At 58.5% G+C, this 22,796-nt stretch overlaps 2 protein-coding genes across 8 annotated transcripts in view; both read right to left on the bottom strand.

The window, feature by feature from the left end:
* LOC123585923 (SLAM family member 9-like) overlaps positions 1-22,796 on the bottom strand; it is a 44,170-nt gene that overhangs the window by 4,830 nt on the left and 16,544 nt on the right. For 3 of the 6 annotated variants that reach the window (XR_006706487.1, XM_045454656.1, XM_045454657.1), the window contains exon 1: positions 2,810-2,957. The exons of 1 other annotated variant lie outside the window; for it this stretch is intronic. Coding sequence is in view for 4 of the 5 variants with exons in the window: in XM_045454656.1 (XP_045310612.1) it covers positions 2,810-2,882 (73 nt within the window). In the remaining variant the exon portion in view is untranslated. Of the gene's footprint in view, positions 1-2,809; positions 2,958-22,796 lie in introns of those variants that run through there. 2 more of the 6 variants (XM_045454654.1, XM_045454655.1) reach the window with 2 other exon arrangements.
* LOC123585922 lies at positions 11,427-19,264 on the bottom strand. Of its 2 annotated transcripts, none has more exons than XM_045454653.1 (6): positions 19,117-19,264; positions 14,675-15,068; positions 14,011-14,234; positions 12,514-12,652; positions 12,238-12,314; positions 11,427-12,028 (listed from the first exon to the last, which is right to left on the bottom strand). In XM_045454653.1, the coding sequence occupies exons 1-6, from the start codon at positions 19,187-19,189 to the stop codon at positions 11,907-11,909; spliced, it is 1,029 nt and encodes a 342-aa protein (XP_045310609.1). In that variant the 5' UTR covers positions 19,190-19,264; the 3' UTR covers positions 11,427-11,906. The 2 variants fall into 2 exon arrangements, with proteins under 2 accessions (XP_045310609.1, XP_045310608.1); XM_045454652.1 differs by having other exon boundaries at positions 14,011-14,307; positions 14,676-15,068; positions 19,117-19,251.

Genomic DNA, 22,796 nt, shown 5'->3' with positions numbered 1-22,796 from the left:
GGCCGGTCCCTGTCCCCACGTGCCAGCTGCTGCGTCCCATTGCGGTTTGGATCTGTTTGTGCCCTTGGCTTGTTGTGTCCCATTAGTTTGTAGGAGCCGCCGCACCTGTCATAAGAGAATCAGCCTGTTTTCTAACACACATAACGTAACTCTTCTCCAACGTGCACATCACCTCTGTCTGTGGACTCTGGCCCTGCTCTCAGCCTCAAGAAGCTGGATGTACCTGTTACTTGTAAGGCTTATTGGTTTTACGTCTTGCAGAAAAACATCGGCCCCCCCCAGCAAAAGTGTGCTTTGAACTCGGTCTGGATGCCTCCTAGAACTTTTGCGATTGCAGTGTTGGTGTGTGAATGTGACCGGAAGGGACTGTGCTTGGGTCTCAGACCAGGAGGTCCCTTGCAGCAGGGTGGTGGGGACCGGGGGAGGGTCCGGGAGGCGGGAGTCCTCCGCTCTCTGCAGCCTGTGGCCTCGGGCAGTCATGTAAGCTCCCTGCCTTCTCCTTGAGTCTCTGACTCAGAGACAATGACCGCGCTCCCCTCAGGGAACCGATGCCAGGGTGTCAGAAGGCGAGAGCTTTCCCTTAGGCGTGAGCTGTTCCCATCACCACGATGCTTACTCCTGGCAAGCACAACTGGGGTCCGCCCCGTCCCAGATGGAGCCCTGTGCTCCCCACCAGCTGCCCTCTCGGGGTCTCCTCCCGGGATCAGGGACGGGCTCCCGGGAGACAGACACCCATGGTGCCGCCCACAGGCGGCCACGGGAGCCAAAGTCCCCTCGGGCCTTCCGCTCAGAGCCATGAAGCTCCCGGCTGTGTCCACGGCAGCTGGTTTCCATGGTCCCTGTCAAGTCCACGCAGCAGGAAACTGAGCACACCTGTGCAGGGGGGGCAGCGTCCTAGAGACGAGGGAGGGCCGGATACTGTGGCTCCACATGGTGTGGGCATCTCCCCATTTCTCTCCACTGGGCTGCTGCCCATGGAGCCGGCTTCCCTCTCCCCCAGCCCAGGGCTTCCCCTGCAGGGAGCTGCCTGCACCTCTCCCCCTGCCCTCCCCTGCCCGGCGCAGGGGCTCACTCTCAGCGGCTCCCAGCAGTCCTGGGCTCTCACGCCCCAGCTATTCTCCCGGCAAAGGGCACCCAGGTGCCTGTCCGCCTGTGGCAGGGCAAGACCTCGGGCACCTGCTGGGAAGGAGGGAACCAGGGAGGGAGGAGGCTTAGCCCTCAGGCTGCAGGGGAGGGCCTGCCCCCCAGGCTGGATGGTGAGCCTGGGCTTCAGGAGGCCGGAAGCCGACTCAAGCTGGGAGGAAGGCAGTGAGACCTCTCAGATCAGCAGAAGGTGCTAATCCCAGAGAGGAAGGACAGAAGGACAGAAAGACAGACGGCCAGGGACACAGGTGGCTGTGATCCAGAGAGCCAGGTATTATTTAAGAAGATAACATTTATTTTATTTTTTTGTTTTTTGGTTTTTTTACATTGATTTAGTTTCAAGAGACAGAGACAGAGTGAGAGCGGGGGAGGGGCAGACAGAGAGGGAGGCACAGAATCCCAAGGAGGCTCCAGGCTCCCAGCTGTCAGCACAGAGACCCAATGGGGCTCAAGCCCACCAACCGTGACATCATGACTGAGCTGAAGTCCCAAGCTTAACCGACTGAGCCACCCAGGAGGCCCTGAAGAAGATAAAATTTAATATTCAGCAATGAACATAAATTTTTACTTTCCCCCCCTTCCTTTCGTTCTCCTTCTTTCTTCCATTTTTCTTTCCTTCTTTCCCTCATAATCTTCCAACCCAGATGTTGACGGAGAAAACTCTACGTAATCTCACATATTTTTCCAGTTAATTAAAATTAAAAGAAAGGGAAAGCCTACATTTTGTTGTGGCCAAAATACTGAGATCAGAGAGATGTCAACGCCTTACAAAGCTCATTTTCTTTTCTTTTTTTAAATAAATTTTAAATGTATTGATTTATTTTGAGAGAGAGAGACAGCATGAGTGCAGTGGGGACAGAGACGGGAGGAGAGACAAGTCCAGGCTGACAAAGCACAGAGCCCGACAGGGGGCTCTAACCCGTGAACCTTGAGATCATGACCTGAGCCGAAATCAAGAGTCGGACGCTCAACTCAGCCCCCAGGTCCCCACAAACCTCATGTCTGATGAGAGACGCCCTGCTTACAGATGCCCCAGGTTCGAGAATTTCCTAGAACCCCTGCATCCCCCTCCCCCAGAGAGGCCAGGACACTCAAGCAAAACATGGCAGGAAATGAAATTCCCAGGAATCCACGGCTCTCGAGACCTCCGTCTTGTCCTTTGTTTTAATTTCGTCTGTTTCTCGAAGGCGGATGGTCTCCGGGGAAGTGCTAACGGGAGTATCTGGGTTTCCTCAAGACAGTCTTTCTTTCAGTTCCCTTTTGGGACCTGCTACTTCCCTTCCCGTCACGCCGTTCACCCTGAGCCGGGGCCCTGATTATCAGCGCCCTCTGTTCCATCCACACCCTTCCAGCAAGTGGGCACAGACACCCTCAAATTCCGGAGGCCGCCCTCCCTTCCTGGTTCCTTGTGTCCGTGCCCTCCTCTCGTCCCAGAAGTGGGACCAGCTCCGACGGGGACCCTGGGTCGGCCCCCTGCTCCCCTCATAGCTGCAGAGGCAGCCTCTCCCCTGTGCCAGGCGGGTCCCGGCTCAGAGCCAGATGCCCCCCTCGTGCTCCCTGACAGAGTTGGTATTTCGGGCTGTTCCCCACAGACATCAGACACACGGGACCCCCGCCTCCCTGCCCCGCACACCGGCCTCCCACCCGGGGAGTCCGGGCCACTCACTGAGGACGAGGCTGCTGAACCCCAGGAGCCGGGAGGCCCAGCACAGGTGGGGGTCTTCTGAGTGGGCTCCCATCACAGGCTGCCTCCTTCAGGCTTGGTCTGGGCCCAGTTGGCTGTGGAGGAAACATCCAGGAGGCAGAGGCAAGAGAAGAGGCGAGCTTCTGCTCAGAACACTCTTAGGCACTTCCCACCCCAAGGGCGGAGCTAACTGTCTAGGACAAGCTGGCTGGTTAGATAAGCCATTCAGATGCTTCCTCTTCTCTCTGGCACTGCAGTGACCCTCGGGGAACGATGGTGGAATAAACATAGGAACCCCCCCTGGGTGAGACGCTGTGTGGGAGACGCCCCGTCCTGTGGGCACGACCAGCCTGGTGATCTCAGCTCCCCAGCCGGCACTGCTGGGACCCCTTACCTGTTTCCCTGGGTTCACACTCCACCCAGGCAGCCCTGCTCCCCAGGGCCAGCCGATAGCCAGGCCCAAAATCGCACAAACCACTGTACCAGGGACACAGTGACCCCCCTGCTTTGGGCCTGTCCTCTGTCTTAACACCATTGAACGAGTCAAATCTCCTTTCTGATTTTCTCTGCACTTAACTGTCAGGTGTCTAAGGAAGACGCTCTGAGCACAAGAACAAAGCGCTTTGTGGGAAGGGCCCACCCCACACCCCAGTGCAAACACGGGCATTTCCCTTTTGCAGGCACCCCAGGCCCTCCGGGTACCCAGACCCGCCCTGCCCCCACACACAGGGCAAACCCCCCCAACAGAGCAGCACCCCACCAGTGCGTCCCCCTAAGGCTCTGCCAGCCCTGGGCCCGCTCTCACACACAGGCAGGGGGCAGGGACGGGCTCCTCCGTCCACAGACTCGGCTGCCTCAGACTCACGGCCACTTGCTGAGGGTCAGGCCTCTTCTCCCCAGACGGGGCCCCACGACCTCTGAGAACCTTGTCTCCCGTGGACCCTGGGGGAGCAGCCCCATAACTCCCCCCCGGCCGTGCCCTTTCCCCGCCCACGGAGGCTCCCCCCAGCTGCTCAGAGCCTCGGATCCTAAGGCTGGACCCCAGGATGGCCGGGGACACGAACTGAAGGTAGTCAGCCTATGGGCTGGGAAGTCCCTTCTGGGGATGTGGAAGCCCATCCTAAGGCTTTGGACGACCATCGCTGGTCACTCAGCAGGGCGGAGCAGGGACTGGACTCCTAACCGTGATCTCTGAGACCCAACATCCCAGCCCCCGTCCCTTCCCACCGTTGTGGCCTCCAAGAGTCACCCCGTCCACTCTGGGCTCCCCGACCTGCTCTGCGCTCCTCGGACAAGAGAGCATCAACACCGCCTTCTTCCCCCGCTCCTGTCCCGTAACGGGGACGGTCCTTCAGAAGGCTCAGTCCCTGGCCTCGCGGTTAGAAACTCCTCGGACGGAGGCCCCACCCGGGCAGCTCACCACTGGTCACTTCGGCGTGATGGGGAGCAAGTCGGCAATGCCCCTGTCCCTGTCCCTGCACCCCCGGGGAGCGCCTCGGGGGAAGAATGTCTGCTCACCAAAACCACTGTGTGGGGGACAGGGCCCAGGGCCCCGGAGGGAACCCCCAGCAGCTGCAGGTCAGGGACACGGGAGGGGCCGCCAACACACGTGCCACGCCGGCACCCCACCAGGGACATTTCGACCCCACATACTGATCTCTGTCACTCGCCGCCATCCTGGGCAGCAAGAGCTAACGTCACCCGTGCACAGCGTGTCTGGTTTCTGCGGTTCCCAGGCTCGGTCCCTGCGAGAGGCGGCAGATATCAAGATTAGCGTCCATTTTACAGATGAGTAACATCGGGGCCCATTTAGGTTATTTGATGAGCCCACGGTCTGGAAGCCGGGACATGGCGGGGCCAGGCCCACATCTCAGGCTCATAGGCCACTGGTCTGTCCAGACCTCAGTCCCTCCTGACCTTGAGAAGCCCCACTGGAGGGGAAGGGGGAGGGCGGCCAGGCCTGCCCCCGGACAGCCTCTCTCCTTTTTCACACCCCCAGACAGAGGAAACAGGCCCTGTGGTTGCCACTCTGCAGGCTCTGAGGTTCACAGAGGCCCCTGCTGACCACAGCCTCCCCCCACCATGCCTCAGTCACACACCTGCCAGCCCCTCCAGCCCTGCTCACCGTGGGGCTTGCTTCTCCCACGTTCGGCCACGTCCCGAAACTTTGGAAGCAGACTGGGAGCAGGTAACATACATCATGACCCTCAGCCCAAGGACTCAGAACCCTGCCCGCATTCCTCTCTACAGGGGAGGGGAGGGGACACGCTTTCCAGAAACAGAGCACAGAGGGAGCCAAGGTGCAGGGTGGGTGTAGGGACAGGTGCTCGGGCTCACGAAGGAAGTCTTCCCTGAGCCTGGACACGTGCCTGCTGCTGGGGACGGGGTCTGGGGGCCGTGATGGAAGCGGTCGGGGCCTCGACAGGGACCAGAGCACCTGCCCCTCCAGACACGGGTGACAACCAGAAACAGTGTGCCAGCAGCAACCGCCCGATGGAGAACGAGCACACAACCGCCTGTCTTCCCAGAGGGGCTTGGGGCTCAGCAGTCGCACCAACGGAGCTCCAGACAACTCGCCAACGTTCTTCAGACAAGCCACCCACGTGTTTCAGTGGGGCGATCACGTGTCCTCCAGAAAGCCTGCGGCTTCTCATGTAGCAACCTACGTGTTGGCTTGACTCTGGGACCTGGTCTTTCCTGGAGCTGCTCTGCCTCCCATAAGTATAGAAAACAGACTTGGGTTCCTTTACTTTAGACTAGTTTGTTCTAAATTGCCCTCGGCAGCTTGGAAGGTATGCATGCTATTGTGTTGGTACAAGGGTTTGGTCTTACTCTGTGTCCCAATAAGCAGGAAGACGGGGTCCACCCGGGCAGATGAGTGTTAACAGCCTAGCTGCTATCAGTCCACAAAATTCCTTTTTTCTTTTTTTTTTTTTAATTTTTTTTTCAACGTTTATTTTTATTTATTTTTGGGACAGAGAGAGACAGAGCATGAATGGGGGAGGGGCAGAGAGAGAGGGAGACACAGAATCGGAAACAGGCTACAGGCTCTGAGCCATCAGCCCAGAGCCCGACGCAGGGCTCGAACTCCCGGACCGCGAGATCGTGACCTGAGCTGAAGTCGGACGCTTAACCGACTGCACCACCCAGGCGCCCCAAAATTACTTTTTTCTATTGACTTCTGATTCCAAAAGAAACTGAGCCCAACACCCACTCATGATGATAAACTCACAGGAAACTAGGAACAGAGGAGAATTTCTTCAACTTGATAAAGATCATCTCCACAAAAACCACAGCTACCATCATACCTAGTGCCTACAGGCGGGAAATGCTTCCTCTAAGGCCAGGAACCAGGAAGGATGGCTCCTATCCACACCCTCTCTCAGGGTTGTACATGAAGTCCTAGCTGACACAATAAGACAACAAAATGCAATAAAAGGTACACTGACTGTGGAGAATGAAATAAAACCATCATTGCACACATGTGACGTGGGTTTCCATGTACAACGTCCAAAAGAATCGACACAACAAGAAGTACTCTGCATCTGATGACGGATGATAGCACGGTTACAGGAAACACAAGGTTTCTACTCGACGTTCAAAGACTCACTTACACACCAGGAACGAAGAAATGGAATTTTAAACGGAATGCACGGTACCGTTTACACTGACAACGCAAAAGTGAACTGTTGAGGCATAAATATCACAAAATATGCAAGGAACTTTATGAGGAAAACTACAAGACTCTCATCAACAAAATCAGAGAACAAGTAAGTACATGGGGAGACAGACCATGTTCATGGATAAGAAGGCTCAATATTGTCTAGATATCCAAATTCCCAACTTGATCTATACATTCAGTCAACCACAATCTGCAGCCCAGCACGTTATGTTGTAGACATCGGTCACGTGATTCCGCAGTTTGCATGGAGAGAAAATGACCCAGAGGAGGCCACACTATGTTGCAGAAGAGCCAGTTGGAAGACTGACACCCCCTCCTTCAAGACCTCCTACACACTTACAGCCATCAAGACACCACGGATTTGGTGAGAAGAACCAAACAGATCGTGCAACAGGATAGAGAGCTCAGAAATAGACCCACGTATAGACGGTGAACTGATCTTTGACACGGAGCAAAGGCAATACCATGGACGAAAGACAGTCTCTTCAACAAATGGTGCTGGAACTACCAGACGTCCACGTGCTAAAAAAAAAGAACTGAGACACACGGCTCACACCCTTCCCAAAAACTAACTCAGCGGATCAGGACCTCTATATGAACGAAGAATTGGGAAGCTCCGACAGGACAACATAGGAAAATCTAGATGTTCTTGGGACCGGTGAACACGTTTCAGAAAGACACAAAAGGCACGATTCGTGAAAGAAAGATGACGTAAACAGGAATTCAGTGAAATGAAACAGTTCTGCTCTGCAAAGGCAATCCCGGGAAGGAAAAGACAAGCCACAGACAGGGAGAAAATATCTGCAGAAGACACAGCTGATAAAGAAGTATTAGCCAACATATATAAAGAACTCTCCAGACTCAACATTAACAAAACAAACAACCCAATGAAAAGAGGCCCAAGGCACTAACAGACACCTCACCAGAGAAGACACGCTGATGGCAAAAAGCACAGGAGAGATGCCCCACATCATATGTCATCAGCGAAATGGAATCAAAGCAGTGAGATACCACTGCACCTGTGGGAATGACCGCAGTCTGCACACCGTCTACACCCGGTGCCGCAGGGAGGTGCAGCACCAGGAGCCCTCGCTCGCTGCTGCTGGGAAAGCGAAATGGTGCAGCCGCCTTGGAACACGGCTTGGTGCTTTCTTACAAACCCAGAATGTTCCTACCATACGACCCAGCCGCCTCACCCTGGGTAATTGCCCACAGGAGGTAAAAACTTAGTTCAGACTGAAACCTCCATCTAGATGCTTTTAGCAACTTGGTCATCATTGCCAAGATCTGGAAGCACCAAGAGGTCTGGCGCTAGATGAATAAATAAATAAATCCAGACAGCTAAATCCAGACAATGGGACGTCACCCAGCACTAAAAAGAACAAGACTTGTGGGGAACGTAAATGCCTGTTACCACATGCAAGACGCCAATCTGAAGAGATTACACACTGTATGATTCCAGCTACATGAGGTTCTGGAAAAGGCAAGTCAATTTTTCAAGTCTATTTAAATATTTTCAGAGACAGAGAGCACCCAGCAGAGAGACAGAGGGAGATGGAGAGAGAGACAGAGACACAGAGACACAGAGAGAGAGAAGCCCAAGCAGCCTCCAGGCTCTCATCACAGAGTCCAATGCGGGGCTCCGACCCCTGATCTGTGAGATCATGGCCTGAGCGGAAATCAAGTGTCGGAAACGTAACCAACTGAAACACCCAGGGGCCCCAAAGGCGAACTTATGGAAAGAGTAGGATTTTTAATCATATGTGTAAAACGTGATCTTTGTCATCGGGAGCCACCTTCCGGAGACAACACAGAACAATTGATTTCCTGTGTCATTCATTTTGTTTAATTGAACCTAACAAACCTTAGACTACTTTTTTTTGTAGGCTCTGCTCCCAACGTGGGGCTCGATCTCACCACCCTCAGATGAAGAGTCTCGCCCTCCACACACTGTGCCAGACAGGCACCCCTAGACTTTCCCTTTGAATTATTTAAATGTATATTTAGTTTTTTGAGACAGAGAGTGGGCCAGCAGGGGAAAGAAGAGAGAGAGAGGGAGACACAGAATCCGAGGCAGGCTCCAGGCTCTGAGCTCTCAGCGACTCCTCTTCCAGGGAGCAAACCTTCTCTCAGGACCAGGTATCACCCCCATGACCTGCGACCTCAGGGATCCCCTGCGTCCCATCTCCCTCCCCCGGGATCGGCCCTCACCTCTCAGGGTCTGTCTCAGGGGATGGGGCAGGCACCCCACTCTGCCCTCCAGCCTGTTTCACCCCAGAAACCTAGATCAGGACCTCGGACCTCAGACCCAGGATACTCCAGGGATCCCCCTTTCCCAGCGGTCACCCACCCCCTCCTAGCCCCAGATACCCCTCCCACCTCCCCTCCGCAATCAGTCACCGCCCTCAGATCCTCGCCCTCCCCCTTACCCTCCCCCCCCCCCACGCAGCCCTCCTACCTCGCGACCTTGCCCCCCACCGCTCACCTGGGCTCCTACCTTCCAGCTTTGGCTCCTGATCCCTGACTCCTGGCTGCACATTTATGTCTACACTGCCCCCCTGCCACCTGCCCCCCCTCCCAGTATGTCTGGCGCTCATCTCCCCCTTCTGCCCTGTGCTGGGTCTGGGCTCCAAGGGACAAGTTCCGCCGCCCCGCCCCCCTCAGCACCACCTGCCCTGCCCCCCCCCCCCCCCCCCCCCCCCCCCCCCCCCCCCCCCCCCGGTCGCTCTGAGCAGCCTCCCTCCAGGCCCTGAGCGCCGGCCACCACCGCCACCTGGCGGCCGAGGACCGAACTGCCTCTGGAGACTTCCTGCCAAGAAGCCTTCACCATGGGTTGGCCTGCACACACAGGTCATGAGCGCCTACTGTGTGCAGCACAGGGGCAGGGAGAGACAGGGAGCTGAGTCCTCGTCCCAGAGGAGCTCCCAGGCTGGTGGAAGCAGTTCAGGCCTCGGGAAGCAGGTCAGTCCCGCGGACGGAGCAGACAGAGTGGGGGCATCTCGTCTCACCGGAGAGCCCGGCCATCGTCATGGAGGGTGGGGGATGCGGGGCACAGGCCTCGAGCGTCCCCCACGTGCAGGGCCCTGTGCAGGGGGCTCCGCGCCTTCTCCGGGACCCCCTGTGGCTCCGCGATTCTCTCCTCCCCACCTGCTCTACAGAGGTGCCGGCACCCGCACCAGGACTCGCGGGAAGAAGGTCGGGATCGAGTGGGAGGGGCCGCAGATGACAGACCACAGGCTCTGTGACCGGCCTTGTGTGCACCCCCAGAACAGGCCAACTCGGCCATCCCGTTCCTGCTGCCTAGGGAGGTGGTCCAACTGGAGAGAGGCGGGCAAGGGCTCACGTCTGGGGACGGGGACATTGGAGTTTATAAGGACATAGGGAGACTCCTGGGGGCCGGATGCAGGGTGCGCAGTCAGCTTGTCCCCCGCGCTCCCTGGGGCTGGCCCTTGTCTGTCCCTCTTGTGTTTGCCGCTGCGGGTCCCCGGGGGCTCATTGGGAGCCAGGGAACAGGGGGTGGGTGCTGGGGGTGAGGGCAGAGTAGAGAGCAGGGAAGAGTGGGGTGACAGGCGGCCCTTAACCTGCCAGAACCGCTGGGAAAGGTGCCATGGCCCCACCCCCACTCACAAGTTGTCCCTCTCCAAGGGCCATAGCCCAGGAAGGGGAAACTGAGGCACCAGAGGACAGGGCCGGCTGCAGGTGCGCTCCTCTCCTGCCCCTCATTCCTGGGTGTCCTGGATGAGAGTCGCGTGGAGGACGCCCCCCTCCGGCCCTGCTCCGTGGACACACTGGGTTTCCGGGGCGGGGGGGGGGGGGTGGTTGCTGCTGCCACACCCCCCTGATCAAGGCTGTTGGTCCGGGCCACACCCGCCTGCACACACCTGCTGGGAGAGCAGAGGCGGCCCACACCTCGTCCACCTCACTGCTGGACAGCTGACGACAGGGACGGGCAGGACAGGGCGATGCAGGTGGAGGTCGGCACCGAGTCTCTCCCACCCGTGAGCCCAGCGCCTCCTCTCTCTCCTGCCCCCACCCGGCCTGGCTCTCTGGGCCTTGAGGCCTCCCCTGCAGATCTGAAGTTTGGTGTGTCTTCCTAGCTGGCCCGAGGCGAAGAATAAAGCATCTCTCAGGCTGACTGTGCCCTGTGTGCAGAACAACCAGTGTCCCTGGGCCCGAGGTCCCAGAGCTGGGGGTGGGGTGCCCTCAGGGTCCTCAGTCTTTCCTCTTCAGATTCTTCCTTCCTCTGCCTGGATTCTGCTGCTAGGTCAGCCCCCAGGCCCCCCGATGCTGGGAAGGGGGCGCCCACGGGCCGGCCCCACAGGTAGGTCCCGGGGACGAGGCGGTACCGGGTTCTGGTCCGCGTTCTGGACCTGCAGGAAACTGGGGCCGAGCGCCAGAGTAGGACGCGGGCACTCAGCGAGGACCTCGTGCAGAGACCAGGGCACATACGGGGACACACGGGCTGCCGGTGGTGCGAACGAGGGAGCAGAGGGGACCTCCAGGTGTTGCTGAAGCCAGTGGGCGGACGGTGGACCCGAGGGAGCTGGAAAGGTCACCAGAGCCCATGGAGGAGCCGGGGAGGGGGAGGGTCCCCGTGAGACAGGAATCGGGTTTCCCACAGGTGACTGTGCCTCCGAGAGCCCTTGTTCATCAGGCGGCCGCGTGAGGGTGTCGGCTCAGGACTGGAGACGCGGGCTCAGCACAGCCAGGCTCCGGCGTCAGACTTAGCCGGAGTCACCGGGGGAGAGGTGGTGGCAGGGGAGAGACGAGGGCTCCGGGGGGACCAGCAGAGGATGGGGGGGTGGGGGCAGTAAGAGAAGGAGAGGGAGGGGCCGGGGGTCCTGCTGTGAGCGGAGTCACAAGGGTCAGAGTGAAAACAAACTTTTTCAAATTAAACCTGAAATTACAAAGCTATAATAGGTCTGAGACAAATTTCATCTGTTTTTTTTTTTTAAAGTGGTTATTTGCACATATATTTGGGGAGAGAGACAGAAGGAAAATGCACATAGTGACAATTGGCTGGTGGTGAACCGGTCGAGGCTGGAAGTTGAGACTTCATGTCGATGGGTCCCAGAGGCCGAGGGTCCGGACAGGACGACGGACGGGGCACACACGTGGGGAGAGTGGGCTCCGTTTACAGTTGCCAAAGGGGCTGAGGCTGAGCGGAACCGGACCATAGCTTTGGACTCGTTTAACGACGAAGGTCCCCTCGATCAGCCGCGATGTGTGTCTTCTGCTCAACTTGTGCACGACGGGTCCGCATAGAGATTCACGGAGGTTGGATGAATCCGGTCCCTGCTGAGAGCAGTCAGAGGGGGAGGGGGCAGGACCAGGGCCTCAGGCATCACGCGCACTACAGAGGTGTCGGGGGGAGGCTGGATTCCCTGCTTCTTCCAGTTAAATCACCCTCAAGCCCTGGCCTGGGTGGCGGACCTCACTGTTGACTCGTGAGCGGTGTCTCCTGTTCGAGATGTGGTTCCCCCGAACCCTGGAACGCAGACAGAGGGTTCCTGCCACAGCTGAGGGACACAGAGGCCCCAGAGGGACCCACACAGATGCGATGCCGCTCACGTGACCTCCCCCCGAAGCGCCCAGCACTGGATGGACCCCGTGTTAACTCCACACTGTCTGGAGAGGGATACAGAGGCAACGAGGCCAGAACCTGCTGATTCCTGGGTTTGACAAACTCACACCCAGGCACAGGGACGCGGGAGAACCCAAGCCTCACCTGCTTCCTGTGGTCTTGGGACATCTTCCCCGCACGGTGGACGCGAACAAAACGGTCCCTGTGCTCTTCCTGCAACCCTGCACCAGAGTCCCACGCATGGAGCTTGAATCTGAGCCTTGGAAACCTGTACCCTCCCCCACCATGCCCCCCTCGGTCACACCCACACCCACCAGCCTTCTGCAGGGACATCCCTGAGCAGCAAGACGCAGGGGGAAGGGAGCTGAGGGTCAGTGGGAGGCGGGGGGAGGTACGCGGGCACGGGAAGGACAAGTGCACCTGCCTCTCCCAGGCTCCAAGCTCTGCTTCCTCCCCCGTGAGCACCGAAGGTACAGTCCGGCTCCAAGGATCAGGAACGTGATGCCAAGAGCCCCCAGGATGTCTCTCAAGAAACCAACACCGGCCTGTCCATGTGGACCTGTTTGCCTCCCACACAGACAGTGAAGAAGGATGAGACAAGAGACAACGTCACATGCCCGTTGCCAGGCACGTGGAGACGCGTGAACGGACCCGGTCTCGGCTGGAGAGGGGGGAACACGGCAGGTCCTGTCGCTCAACCAGCACCGGGCCCCTGCTTGGGGCCGGGGTGCTGAGAGGGACAGGACAGGGTCCAGGCACTTCAGCGGCTCAGCCGTGGGGGGAGGGCTGGGAAAAGGCCTAAGGCAGCCAGCCAGGGCCATGGCGGTGCACTAGAGGTTCACAGCCGGGACACGGGTCTCCAGGGAGGGCTTCCCGGAGGGGAGGGCCGAACTGAGTTGAGGGAGGAGCCGGAGGGAGGAGGGTGAGCGGGAGGCAGGAGGCTCCTCCAGAGGGTTAGGGGTCACTGAGGGACGAGCTTCCCTGGGGACTCAGGGATGCTGAGGCAGCAGGGGACGATGGGGTGGAGGGACGAGGCGGCACACAGGGAAGCCGGTCGCTGCTCACTCGGGGACACGGTGACGGTGAGCAAGTCAGGTGGGGAGGCCGAGGTGGGACAGGAAGGCAAACAGAAGCAGCCGCGGCTCCCCCCTCCGGTGCCCTTGGCCACAGCATCAGCTCTCGGGGGGGGGGGGGGGGGGGGGGGGGGGGGGGGGGGGGGGCCGTGTGCTCCCGAGAGGAGGCGAGGGGTGAGGGCGGCTCAGGGGGGGCTCCTGCAGGGCCCTGAGCAAACGAAGTGAGGAGCCCCGCTCGAGGTCAGTGCCTGCTGGACGGGACACCAGCGTGGGCTCCTGTGGGCCGGCAGGGGTCACACACGGTGGGGCAGCTGTAGGCAAGGGGGTCCCTGGAAAGGAGTAAGTGGGGAAGGGGAGGACGCGGGACTGGAAGGTCCGGGGAAGAAGGAGCAGCCTGGCCAGAGGCTGAAACCTGGGGAGCCCAGGACACATCCGGGAATCCAGACGAGCACGTGGGCGGGAAGCGTGTCCCCGAGACCGGAGACGGGCACACGAGCCCCGACGCCTGAGCCCTGCAGGCCGCGGCTGGCTCGGCCTCCCTCAGGTGGCACCGACCACTGACCCTCCCCCCTCGCTTGCTGGAAACCTCCCGGGACACACAAGGACTGAAGGATGAGGCAGGGGTGAGGTACCCGAGGGGGCTGCCTGGACCAGCAGGGGTGAGGGGTGCAGAGGAGCAGGAGAGAGACACTGAAAGGCACAAGCAAGCGGGATGTGCCTGCCAGCCTCCTGGACGGGTGACGGTGGCAGGAGGTGACCTAAACATAGGGGACAGAGACCAGAACCCTCACCCAGGGGGACCTGAGCCCCGGGAGTCCCCTCCCCTCTGACAGGATGCACTCACCGTGGACACACACTTCCCCAAGGTCCCGGGTGGCAGTTTTCCGGTCCCCCGGGTTGCTGACCACACAGGTGATGCTGGGGCTGGGCTGGCTCAGGGGCAGCTTCAGAGCCAGGGTCCAGGGGTTGGGGGCCGGTCCTGGGACCCCTCTCTGCTCCAGCTCCCTGAGGAGGACCTTGCTCTCCCAGGACACATTCACGTCCTCTCTGGTTCCCGGGGCATGGCACTCCAGGGTGACATTGCACCAGTCTGGTGTGACGGATGGAGTCTCGCCCAGGATCTGGGGGCGGGGCACGGGCTCTGGGGCCCGAGGGACAAGAGGACACGGGGTCAGGTGAGTGGGAAGCACCACGCCCCATGCTCTCTTGGGTGGAATCTCACTCTCGCCCTGGCATCCTCCCCCAAGGATGGTGAATCCACTTTACAGATAAGACAGACTTGACCCAAATACACAGCGAGTGGCTATGAGGACGGGAGCCACTGGCTGAAGCCTCAGGCGTGATCTCGGCTCTGCCTCGACTTGTGGTGAACACACTGCGTCCAGTTTCAAGGGAGAAGCCAGAGCCTCAGGTCTGGGGTCTGGAAGGGGTCCTGCGAGGGGGGCCAGGGACACTCCCAGGGACAAAAGAAAGGGGTAAGTATGTATTGGGGGAGGAGCCACCACCTACCGTAGACAGTGAGGTGGAAATACCGGTTCGTTTCTCTTCCTTCAGTTAAGTAGACTCGAGCCCAGTACTGCCCACTGTCCTCAAGGGTCAGGTTGTCAATCCTCAGGGTCGTGGTGTTGACCACATGGACCCTCTTCTCGAGCTTGTCCTGGAAGTTGACCCATTTTGGAACATCTTCCCCAGGAGACACGTGCAGGATGACCTTGTCGTGTGGCTGAGATTTAATGCCCCAAGAAATCTTCTCCAGCTTGACTCCTGGAAGTGATTCTGGACTTCGGGTCACATGAAACGACACAGAACTTCCTTGAGTTCCCTTCACAGAAACCACGTTTCCAGAATCCTCCAATTGAGATCCATGGGTTCCAGAACCGTTGACCTCAGTGCTGAAGGCGCCTAGGGCATTGGAAACAGACACGGTGAGTGTTTTGTCATTGAGAATAAGGAGAAAACCCTAGAACCCATGGCGCTCATGAAATCCGCCCAGTAGACTCCCTTGACTCAGGGAGGCGGGACAGAGCAAGAATTTGGTGCCATGCTGGAATCAGGTCTTGGTCCTAGTGGGGTGTCCCCTTGAACCCGGTCCTGACCTGCTGTCCCCCAGTGTCCTCGCCGCCTAACTCTGAGAGTCTGGACGTGACGACATCACTGATCGAGAGCCCCGAGCACATCTGGGCCGATGCCAAGTGCCCGGCTTAGGAGGCAGCTTCCACCTGGCTGCCCACACGCTGTGGGAGCCCCGGCCCTGGACTGGGGGCCGTGCCCTGTGACTTGCTCTGGAGTGGAGTGGCCCAAGGTCAGGCTCAGGGAGGCTGTGCTACGGGAACCCGCACTCCAGTCGCTCAGGGGCTGAGACAAGGGGAGATTCTGAGACTGAGAGGGGTCCTGTCACACAATGTAGAGGCATCACGCCCTGGTGGCTGCACCCCTCGGGGCCACAGCAGGGAAGGCACACAGGGGAATCGCCCGTGGGGGTTTCTCTCCCCTCCAGATGCGGCGTGATCTCTGCTCATGGGTTTGGCCACCTAGTCGCAGGGCCCTGGCTACCTACCCAGAACTAAAAAATGTGGGAGAAGATATGATGGGTAGGTGAGCTCTGCTGTGCCTGCCACGAAGACCACGCTTCCCCAGCCGGTCCCCGACACACCCTCAATGTCCTTCCTCAGTCACCTCTTGCAGAGCCGTGACCAGAAGGCAAGGGCCTCCGGGCCGCCCCTCCAGACCCCAAAATGCCCCATGCGGCACAGCCCAGGGGACCTGATACCCTGGGTCCTTCTGGAGACCGGGATAGGAAAGAAGGGGACGGGCAAAGAACGACCTTGTCCTGAAAGGAAGACCCATGTGTCCCCTGCAGCAGGGCAGGGCCGCCTGGGGGACCGCTGCCTGCCAGGGCCCCAGACCCCTCTCCAGGTCCGTGAGCTGTCCTCACGCGGGGCCTGCCTCCTGGCTGTGCTCACATCGTTCCTGGCTCTCCCAGGAAGCAGAGAACCCAGAGAAGGGCTCAGGCCAGTAGTGCTTGTAGAAGATTCCACATCCTTCTACGCAATGATGTCCTCACTAACTCCCTCATTCCGACAGCAGGCGGCTGCATCCCGCCTGACGCTGCCCGGCCCGGACGGCCGGTCCCTGTCCCCACGTGCCAGCTGCTGCGTCCCATTGCGGTTTGGATCTGCTTGTGTCCTTGGCTTGTTGTGTCCCATTACTTCAGAGGAGCTGCCGCACCTGTCGTAAGAGAATCAGCCTGTTTTCTAACACACATAACGTAACTCTTCTCCAACGTGCACCTCTGTGGACTCTGGTCCTGCTCTCAGCCTCAAGAAACTGGATGTATCCGTTACTTGTAAGGCTTATTGGTTTTACGTCTTGCAGAAAAACATCGGCCCCCCAGCAAATGGCAAATGTGTGCTTTGAACTCGGTCTGGATGCCTCCTAGAACTTTTGCGATTGCAGTGTTGGTGTGTGAATGTGACCGGAAGGGACTGTGCTTGGGTCTCAGACCAGGAGGTCCCTTGCAGCAGGGCGGTGGGGACCGGGGCAGGGTCCGGGAGGCGGGAGTCCTCCGCTCTCTGCAGCCTGTGGCCTCGGGCAGTCATGTAAGCTCCCTGCCTTCTCCTTGAGTCTCTGACTCAGAGACAATGACCGCGCTCCCCTCAGGGAACCGATGCCAGGGTGTCAGAAGGCGAGAGCTTTCCCTTAGGTGTGAGCTGTTCCCATCACCACGATGCTTGCTCCTGGCAAGCACAGCTGGGGTCCGCCCCGAACTTCCCACGTCCCGGATGGAGCCCTGTGCTCCCCACCAGCTGCCCTCTCGGGGTCTCCTCCCGGGATCAGGGACGGGCTCCCGGGAGACAGACACCCATGGTGCCGCCCACAGGCGGCCACGGGAGACAAAGTCCCCCTCGGGCCTTCCGCTCAGAGCCATGAAGCTCCCGGCTGTGTCCACGGCAGCTGGTTTCCATGGTCCCTGTCAAGTCCACGCAGCAGGAAACTGAGCACACCTGTGCAGGGGGGGCAGCGTCCTAGAGTCGAGGGAGGGCCGGATACTGTGGCTCCACATGGTGTGGGCATCTCCCCATTTCTCTCCACTGGCCTCTGCCCATGGAGCCGGCTTCCCTCTCCCCCAGCCCAGGGCTTCCCCTGCAGGGAGCTGCCTGCACCTCTCCCCCTGCCCTCCCCTGCCCTGCGAAGGGGCTCACTCTCAGCGGCTCCCAGCAGTCCTGGGCTCTCACGCCCCAGCTATTCTCCTGGCAAAGGGCACCCAGGTGCCTGTCCGCCTGTGGCAGGGCAAGACCTCGGGCACCTGCTGGGAAGGAGGGAACCAGGGAGGGAGGAGGCTTAGCCCTCAGGCTGCAGGGGAGGGCCTGCCCCCCAGGCTGGATGGTGAGCCTGGGCTTCAGGAGGCCGGAAGCCGACTCAAGCTGGGAGGAAGGCAGTGAGACCTCTCAGATCAGCAGAAGGTGCTAATCCCAGAGAGGAAGGACAGAAGGACAGAAAGACAGACGGCCAGGGACACAGGTGGCTGTGATCCAGAGAGCAGGATTTATTTAAGAAGATAACATTTATTTTTTTTTTTGTTTTTTGGTTTTTTTACATTGATTTAGTCTCAAGAGACAGAGACAGAGTGAGAGCGGGGGAGGGGCAGACAGAGAGGGAGGCACAGAATCCCAAGGAGGCTCCAGGCTCCCAGCTGTCAGCACAGAGACCCACTGGGGGCTCAAGCCCACCAACCGTGACATCATGACTGAGCTGAAGTCCCAAGCTTAACCGACTGAGCCACCCAGGAGGCCCTGAAGAAGATAAAATTTAATATTCAGCAATGAACATAAATTTTTACTTCCCCCCTTCCTTCCTTTCTCCTTCTTTCTTCCATTTTTCTTTCCTTCTTTCCCTCATAATCTTCCAACCCAGTGTTGACGGAGAAAACTCTTCGTAATCTCACATATTTTTCCAGTTAATTAAAATTAAAACAAAGGGAAAGCCTACATTTTGTTGTGGCCAAAATACTGAGATCAGAGAGATGTCAACGCCTTACAAAGCTCATTTTCTTTTCTTTTTTTAAATAAATGTTTAAATGTATTGATTTATTTTGAGAGAGAGAGACAGCATGAGTGCAGTGGGGACAGAGACGGGAGGAGAGACAATTCCAGGCTGACAAAGCACAGAGCCCGACAGGGGGCTCTAACCCGTGAACCGTGAGATCATGACCTGAGCCGAAATCAAGAGTCGAACGCTCAACTCAGCCCCCAGGTCCCCACAAACCTCATGTCTGATGAGAGACGCCCTGCTTACAGATGCCCCAGGTTCGAGAATTTCCTAGAACCCCTGCATCCCCCTCCCCCAGAGAGGCCAGGGCACTCAAGCAAAACATGGCAGGAAATGAAATTCCCAGGAATCCACAGCTCTCGAGACCTCCGTCTTGTCCTTTGTTCTTATTTCGTCTGTTTCTCGAAGGCGGATGGTCTCGGGGGAATTGCTAACGGGAGTATCTGGGTTTCCTCAGGACAGTCTTTCTTTCAGTTCCCTTTTGGGGACCTGCTACTTCCCTTCCCGTCACCCCATTCACCCTGAGCCGGGGCCCTGATGATCAGGGCCCTGATTATCAGCACCCTCTGTCATCCACACCCTTCCAGCAAGTGGGCGCAGACACCCTCAAATTCCGGAGGCCGCCCTCCCTTCCTGGTTCCTTGTGTCCGTGCCCTCCTCTCGCCCCAGAAGCGGGACCAGCTCCGATGAGGACCCTGGGTCGGCCCCCTGCTCCCCTCACAGCTGCAGAGGCAGCCTCTCCCCTGTGCCAGGCGGGTCCAGGCTCAGAGCCAGATGCCCCCCTCGTGCTCCCTGACAGAGTTGGTATTTCGGGCTGTTCCCCACAGACATCAGACACACGGGACCCCCGCCTCCCTGCCCCGCACACCGGCCTCCCACCCGGGGAGTCCGGGCCACTCACTGAGGACGAGGCTGCTGAACCCCAGGAGCCGGGAGGCCCAGCACAGGTGGGGGTCTTCTGAGTGGGCTCCCATCACAGGCTGCCTCCTTCAGGCTTGGTCTGGGCCCAGATGGCCGTGGAGGAAACATCCAGGAGGCAGAGGCAAGAGAAGAGGCGAGCTTCTGCTCAGAACACTCTTAGGCACTTCCCACCCCAAGGGCGGAGCCAACTGTCTAGAATAAGCTGGCTGGTCTAGATAAGCCATTCAGATGCTTCCTCTTCTCTCTGGGACCTGCAGTGACCCTCGGGGAAGGATGGTGGAATAAACATAGGAACCCCCCCTGGGTGAGGCGCTGTGTGGGAGATGCCCTGTCCTGTGGGCACGACCAGCCTGGTGATCTCATCTCCCCAGCCGGCACTGCTGGGACCCCTTACCTGTTTCCCTGGGTTCACTCTCCACCCAGGCAGCCCTGCTCCCCAGGGCCAGCCGATGGCCAGGCCCAAAGTCGCACAAACCACTGTACCAGGGACACAGTGACCCCCCTGCTTTGGGCCTGTCCTCTGTCTTAACACCATTGAACGAGTCAAATCTCCTTTCTGATTTTCTCTGCACTTAACTGTCGGGTGTCTAAGGAAGACGCTCTGAGCACAAGAACAAAGCGCTTTGTGGGAAGGGCCCACCCCCACACCCCAGTGCAAACACGGGCATTTCCCTTTTGCCAGCAGCCCAGGCTCTCCGGGCACCCAGACCCACCCTGCCCCCACACACAGGGCAAACCCCCCCAACAGGGCAGCACCCCACCAGCGCGTCCCCCTAAGGCTCTGCCAGCCCTGGGCCCCCTCTCACACACAGGCAGGGGGCAGGGACGGGCTCCTCCGTCCACAGACTCGGCTGCCTCAGACTCACGGCCACTTGCTGAGGGTCAGGCCTCTTCTCCCCAGACGGGGCCCCACGACCTCTGAGAACCTTGTCTCCCATGGACCCTGGGGGAGCAGCCTCATAACTCCCCGCCGGCCGTGCCCTTTCCCCGCCCACGGAGGCTCCCCCCAGCTGCTCAGAGCCTCGGATCCTAAGGCTGGACCCCAGGATGGCCGGGGACACAAAAAGGGCGGGCCTACGCCGCCTGCTCCATCTTGTTCTGTGTCCTTCACCTAGACCACGCCTCCTCCCTTTGAGTGACCTCCCACTCACCCATTCAAGCTAGACCACGCCTCCTCCCTTTGAGTGACCTCCCGCTCACCCATTCAAGCTTCCTGATCAAAACACGCCCAGCGACCTGCGTGGCAGGACTCTGACCCTTCCCCAGCCAATCGGCGAGGCCACGCCCCTTCCCCAGCCAATCGGCTGCCCCTAGACCCCTGTAAAACCTTTGTTTTTGAAAGGTGCTTTTGAAACTCTCTCTCTCTCCCTGGTATCTCACCCCTGCGTCAGTGCAGGTAGGGGACTGAGCTCGAGCTAGCTCAAATAATGGCTCTTTTGCTTTTGCATCGGACTCGGCTCCCTGGTGGTCTTTGGGGATCACGAATTCTGGGCATAACATTTGGGGGCTCGTCCGGGATCCCCAAGACCCCCGAGGGACCCCCGACCCAGAGAGCCTGACTGGCCACGGTTAGTGTCTGTCCGTTTGTTCTGTCTTTTCTGTGTGAGCTCATTTCTGGAGATCTGGTAGTGCCCGACGCGGTCTAAGTGGACGCACTGGAGGACCACGGGCCGGGAGTTTCGGAAGACGTTCCGATTCTCCCTTCTGGAGGGACGTGGAATCCCCTCAAAGGTCTGAGACGAGGCGGGTTGCTCCCTCTGGTCGGCGTGAGGCCGTCGTCTCTGGAGGGACGTGGAATCCCCTCATCGGTTTCGGAGGGACGTGGAATCCCCTCAAAGGTATAAGCTAGCTTGCAGTTTTGCTTCCATGGAATTGGAAGACTTTCTAGGGGCCCTCTGGTTGTCTGTTTTTGTGTTTCTCTGTTTTGTTCTGTGGACTTACTGGACGGACGTCATGGGACAGACTCAGACTACTCCTCTAAGTATTATGATTGATCACTTTAAGGATGCGAGGGGAAGAGCTAACAACCGCAGTGTGGAAGTCCGAAAGGGTCGGTTGCAGTTTTTTTGTTCTAGCGAGTGGCCAACTTTCAATGTTGGATGGCCACCAGAGGGGACCTTCGACCTCCCTGCCATCCACCGAGTCAGGAGTATCATCTCTCGGCCTACTACGGGTCATCTTGATCAACTCCCTTACATTATCACTTGGCAGGACCTTGTAGAAGACCCACCCTCTTGGCTTAAGCCCTTCCTAGCCCCGCTCCCTCCAGAGCCAAAACCCATTCTTGCTTTGCAGGGGACAAAGAAGAAGAAAAGTCTTATCCAGCCTTCAGCACCCCTCTACCCTGTCTTACAGGGGGGTACTGAAGAATTAATTTTTCCTCCCCCGTATAACCCCTCTAGGATGCCGGAAGAACACCATCCTCCCCCTCCGAGGGAGGCAGACGCTGTTCTGAGAGCGGGAGGCGGAAACGCTCCAGTGGGAAGCCCGCCCTTTACCAGACAAAGGGCTCAGAGGGAGCAATCCGCCTCCACCGCCGACTCCACTCTTCTGGCCCTGCGAGCCACCGGACCCCCAGACGCGGAGGGGAATCAGCCCCATCACTATTGGCCTTTCGCCACTAGTGACCTCTACAATTGGAAAGCTCAGAATCCTAAGTTTTCCAAGAAACTGGCAGGGCTTATTGATTTATTAGACTCTGTTCTTTTTACCCATCAGCCCACGTGGGATGATTGCCAGCAGCTTTTGCAGGTCCTGTTCACGACTGAAGAAAGAGAAAGAATCCTCAATGAGGCCCGAAAACTAGTTCCGGGCGCAGACGGGAATCCAACCATCAACCAGGCTCAGATAGATGCCTTCTTCCCCTTAACTCGGCCCCAGTGGGATTTCAACACGGCAGAAGGTAAGGAGAGGCTCCGGGTCTACCGCCAGACTCTAATGGGGGTTCTCCGAATGGCTGCTAGAAAGCCAACCAATTTGGCCAAGGTAGGAAATGTACAACAGGGAAAAGATGAATCTCCGGCTGCCTTTTCAGAACGGATCATGGAGGCATTCGGTACCTATACCCCCATGGATCCAGAGGCTCCAGAAAGCAAGGCAGCTGTTATCATGGCCTTTGTAAACCAATCGGCCATAGACATTAGGAGAAAATTACAGAAAATAGATAGACTAGGAGAAAAAAGTCTGCAGGACTTACTGGTGGTAGCCGAAAAGGTATATAATAACCGGGAGCCTCCTGAGGACAAGCAGGCTCGCGCCACGGCGGCTGCCAGCAGTAAGCAGACTCGAGACCTGGCCAGAATACTACTAGCTGCCACTGCTGACTTCCCCGAGGAACGAGACCGCCGTCTCCGGCAGCTGGCAGACGACACAAGAAAAGGTAAAGGAACTACCAAGGGGGGGAAGCAGAGGCTGCAGAAGGATCAGTGTGCATACTGCAAGGAGATAGGGCATTGGGCCCAAGATTGTCCAAAAAGGGCCGGCGGGAAGGGAAGCAAGACTGATCGAGTAAAAGTCCTAGAGCTAGATGAACTAAGTGATTAGGGGAGTCGGGGTTCGGACCCTCTCCCCGAACCCAGGGTAACTCTTAAAGTGGAGGGGACCCCTATTGGCTTCCTTGTCGACACCGGAGCACAACATTCGGTCCTCTGCACCCCCCAA

This window comes from Leopardus geoffroyi, chromosome C3 (assembly GCF_018350155.1).
Source record: "Leopardus geoffroyi isolate Oge1 chromosome C3, O.geoffroyi_Oge1_pat1.0, whole genome shotgun sequence".
NCBI lineage: Eukaryota > Metazoa > Chordata > Mammalia > Carnivora > Felidae > Leopardus > Leopardus geoffroyi.
The sequence above is the reverse complement of the archived record's forward strand: the minus strand, read 5'-3'. Positions and strand labels throughout refer to the sequence as shown.

Coding starts and splice junctions, on each gene's coding strand:
- LOC123585922 (XM_045454652.1), bottom strand. CDS start 19,189: ATGGGAGCCCACTCAGAAGACCCCCACCTGTGCTGGGCCTCCCGGCTC. Junction 14,308..14,675: donor TTTCCACCTCACTGTCTACG/GTAGGTGGTGGC, acceptor CTCGGGCCCCAG/AGCCCGTGCCCCGCCCCCAG. Junction 12,315..12,513: donor TTGGAGCCTGGGAGAGGCAG/GTGCACTTGTCC, acceptor ACTCTGGTGCAG/GGTTGCAGGAAGAGCACAGG.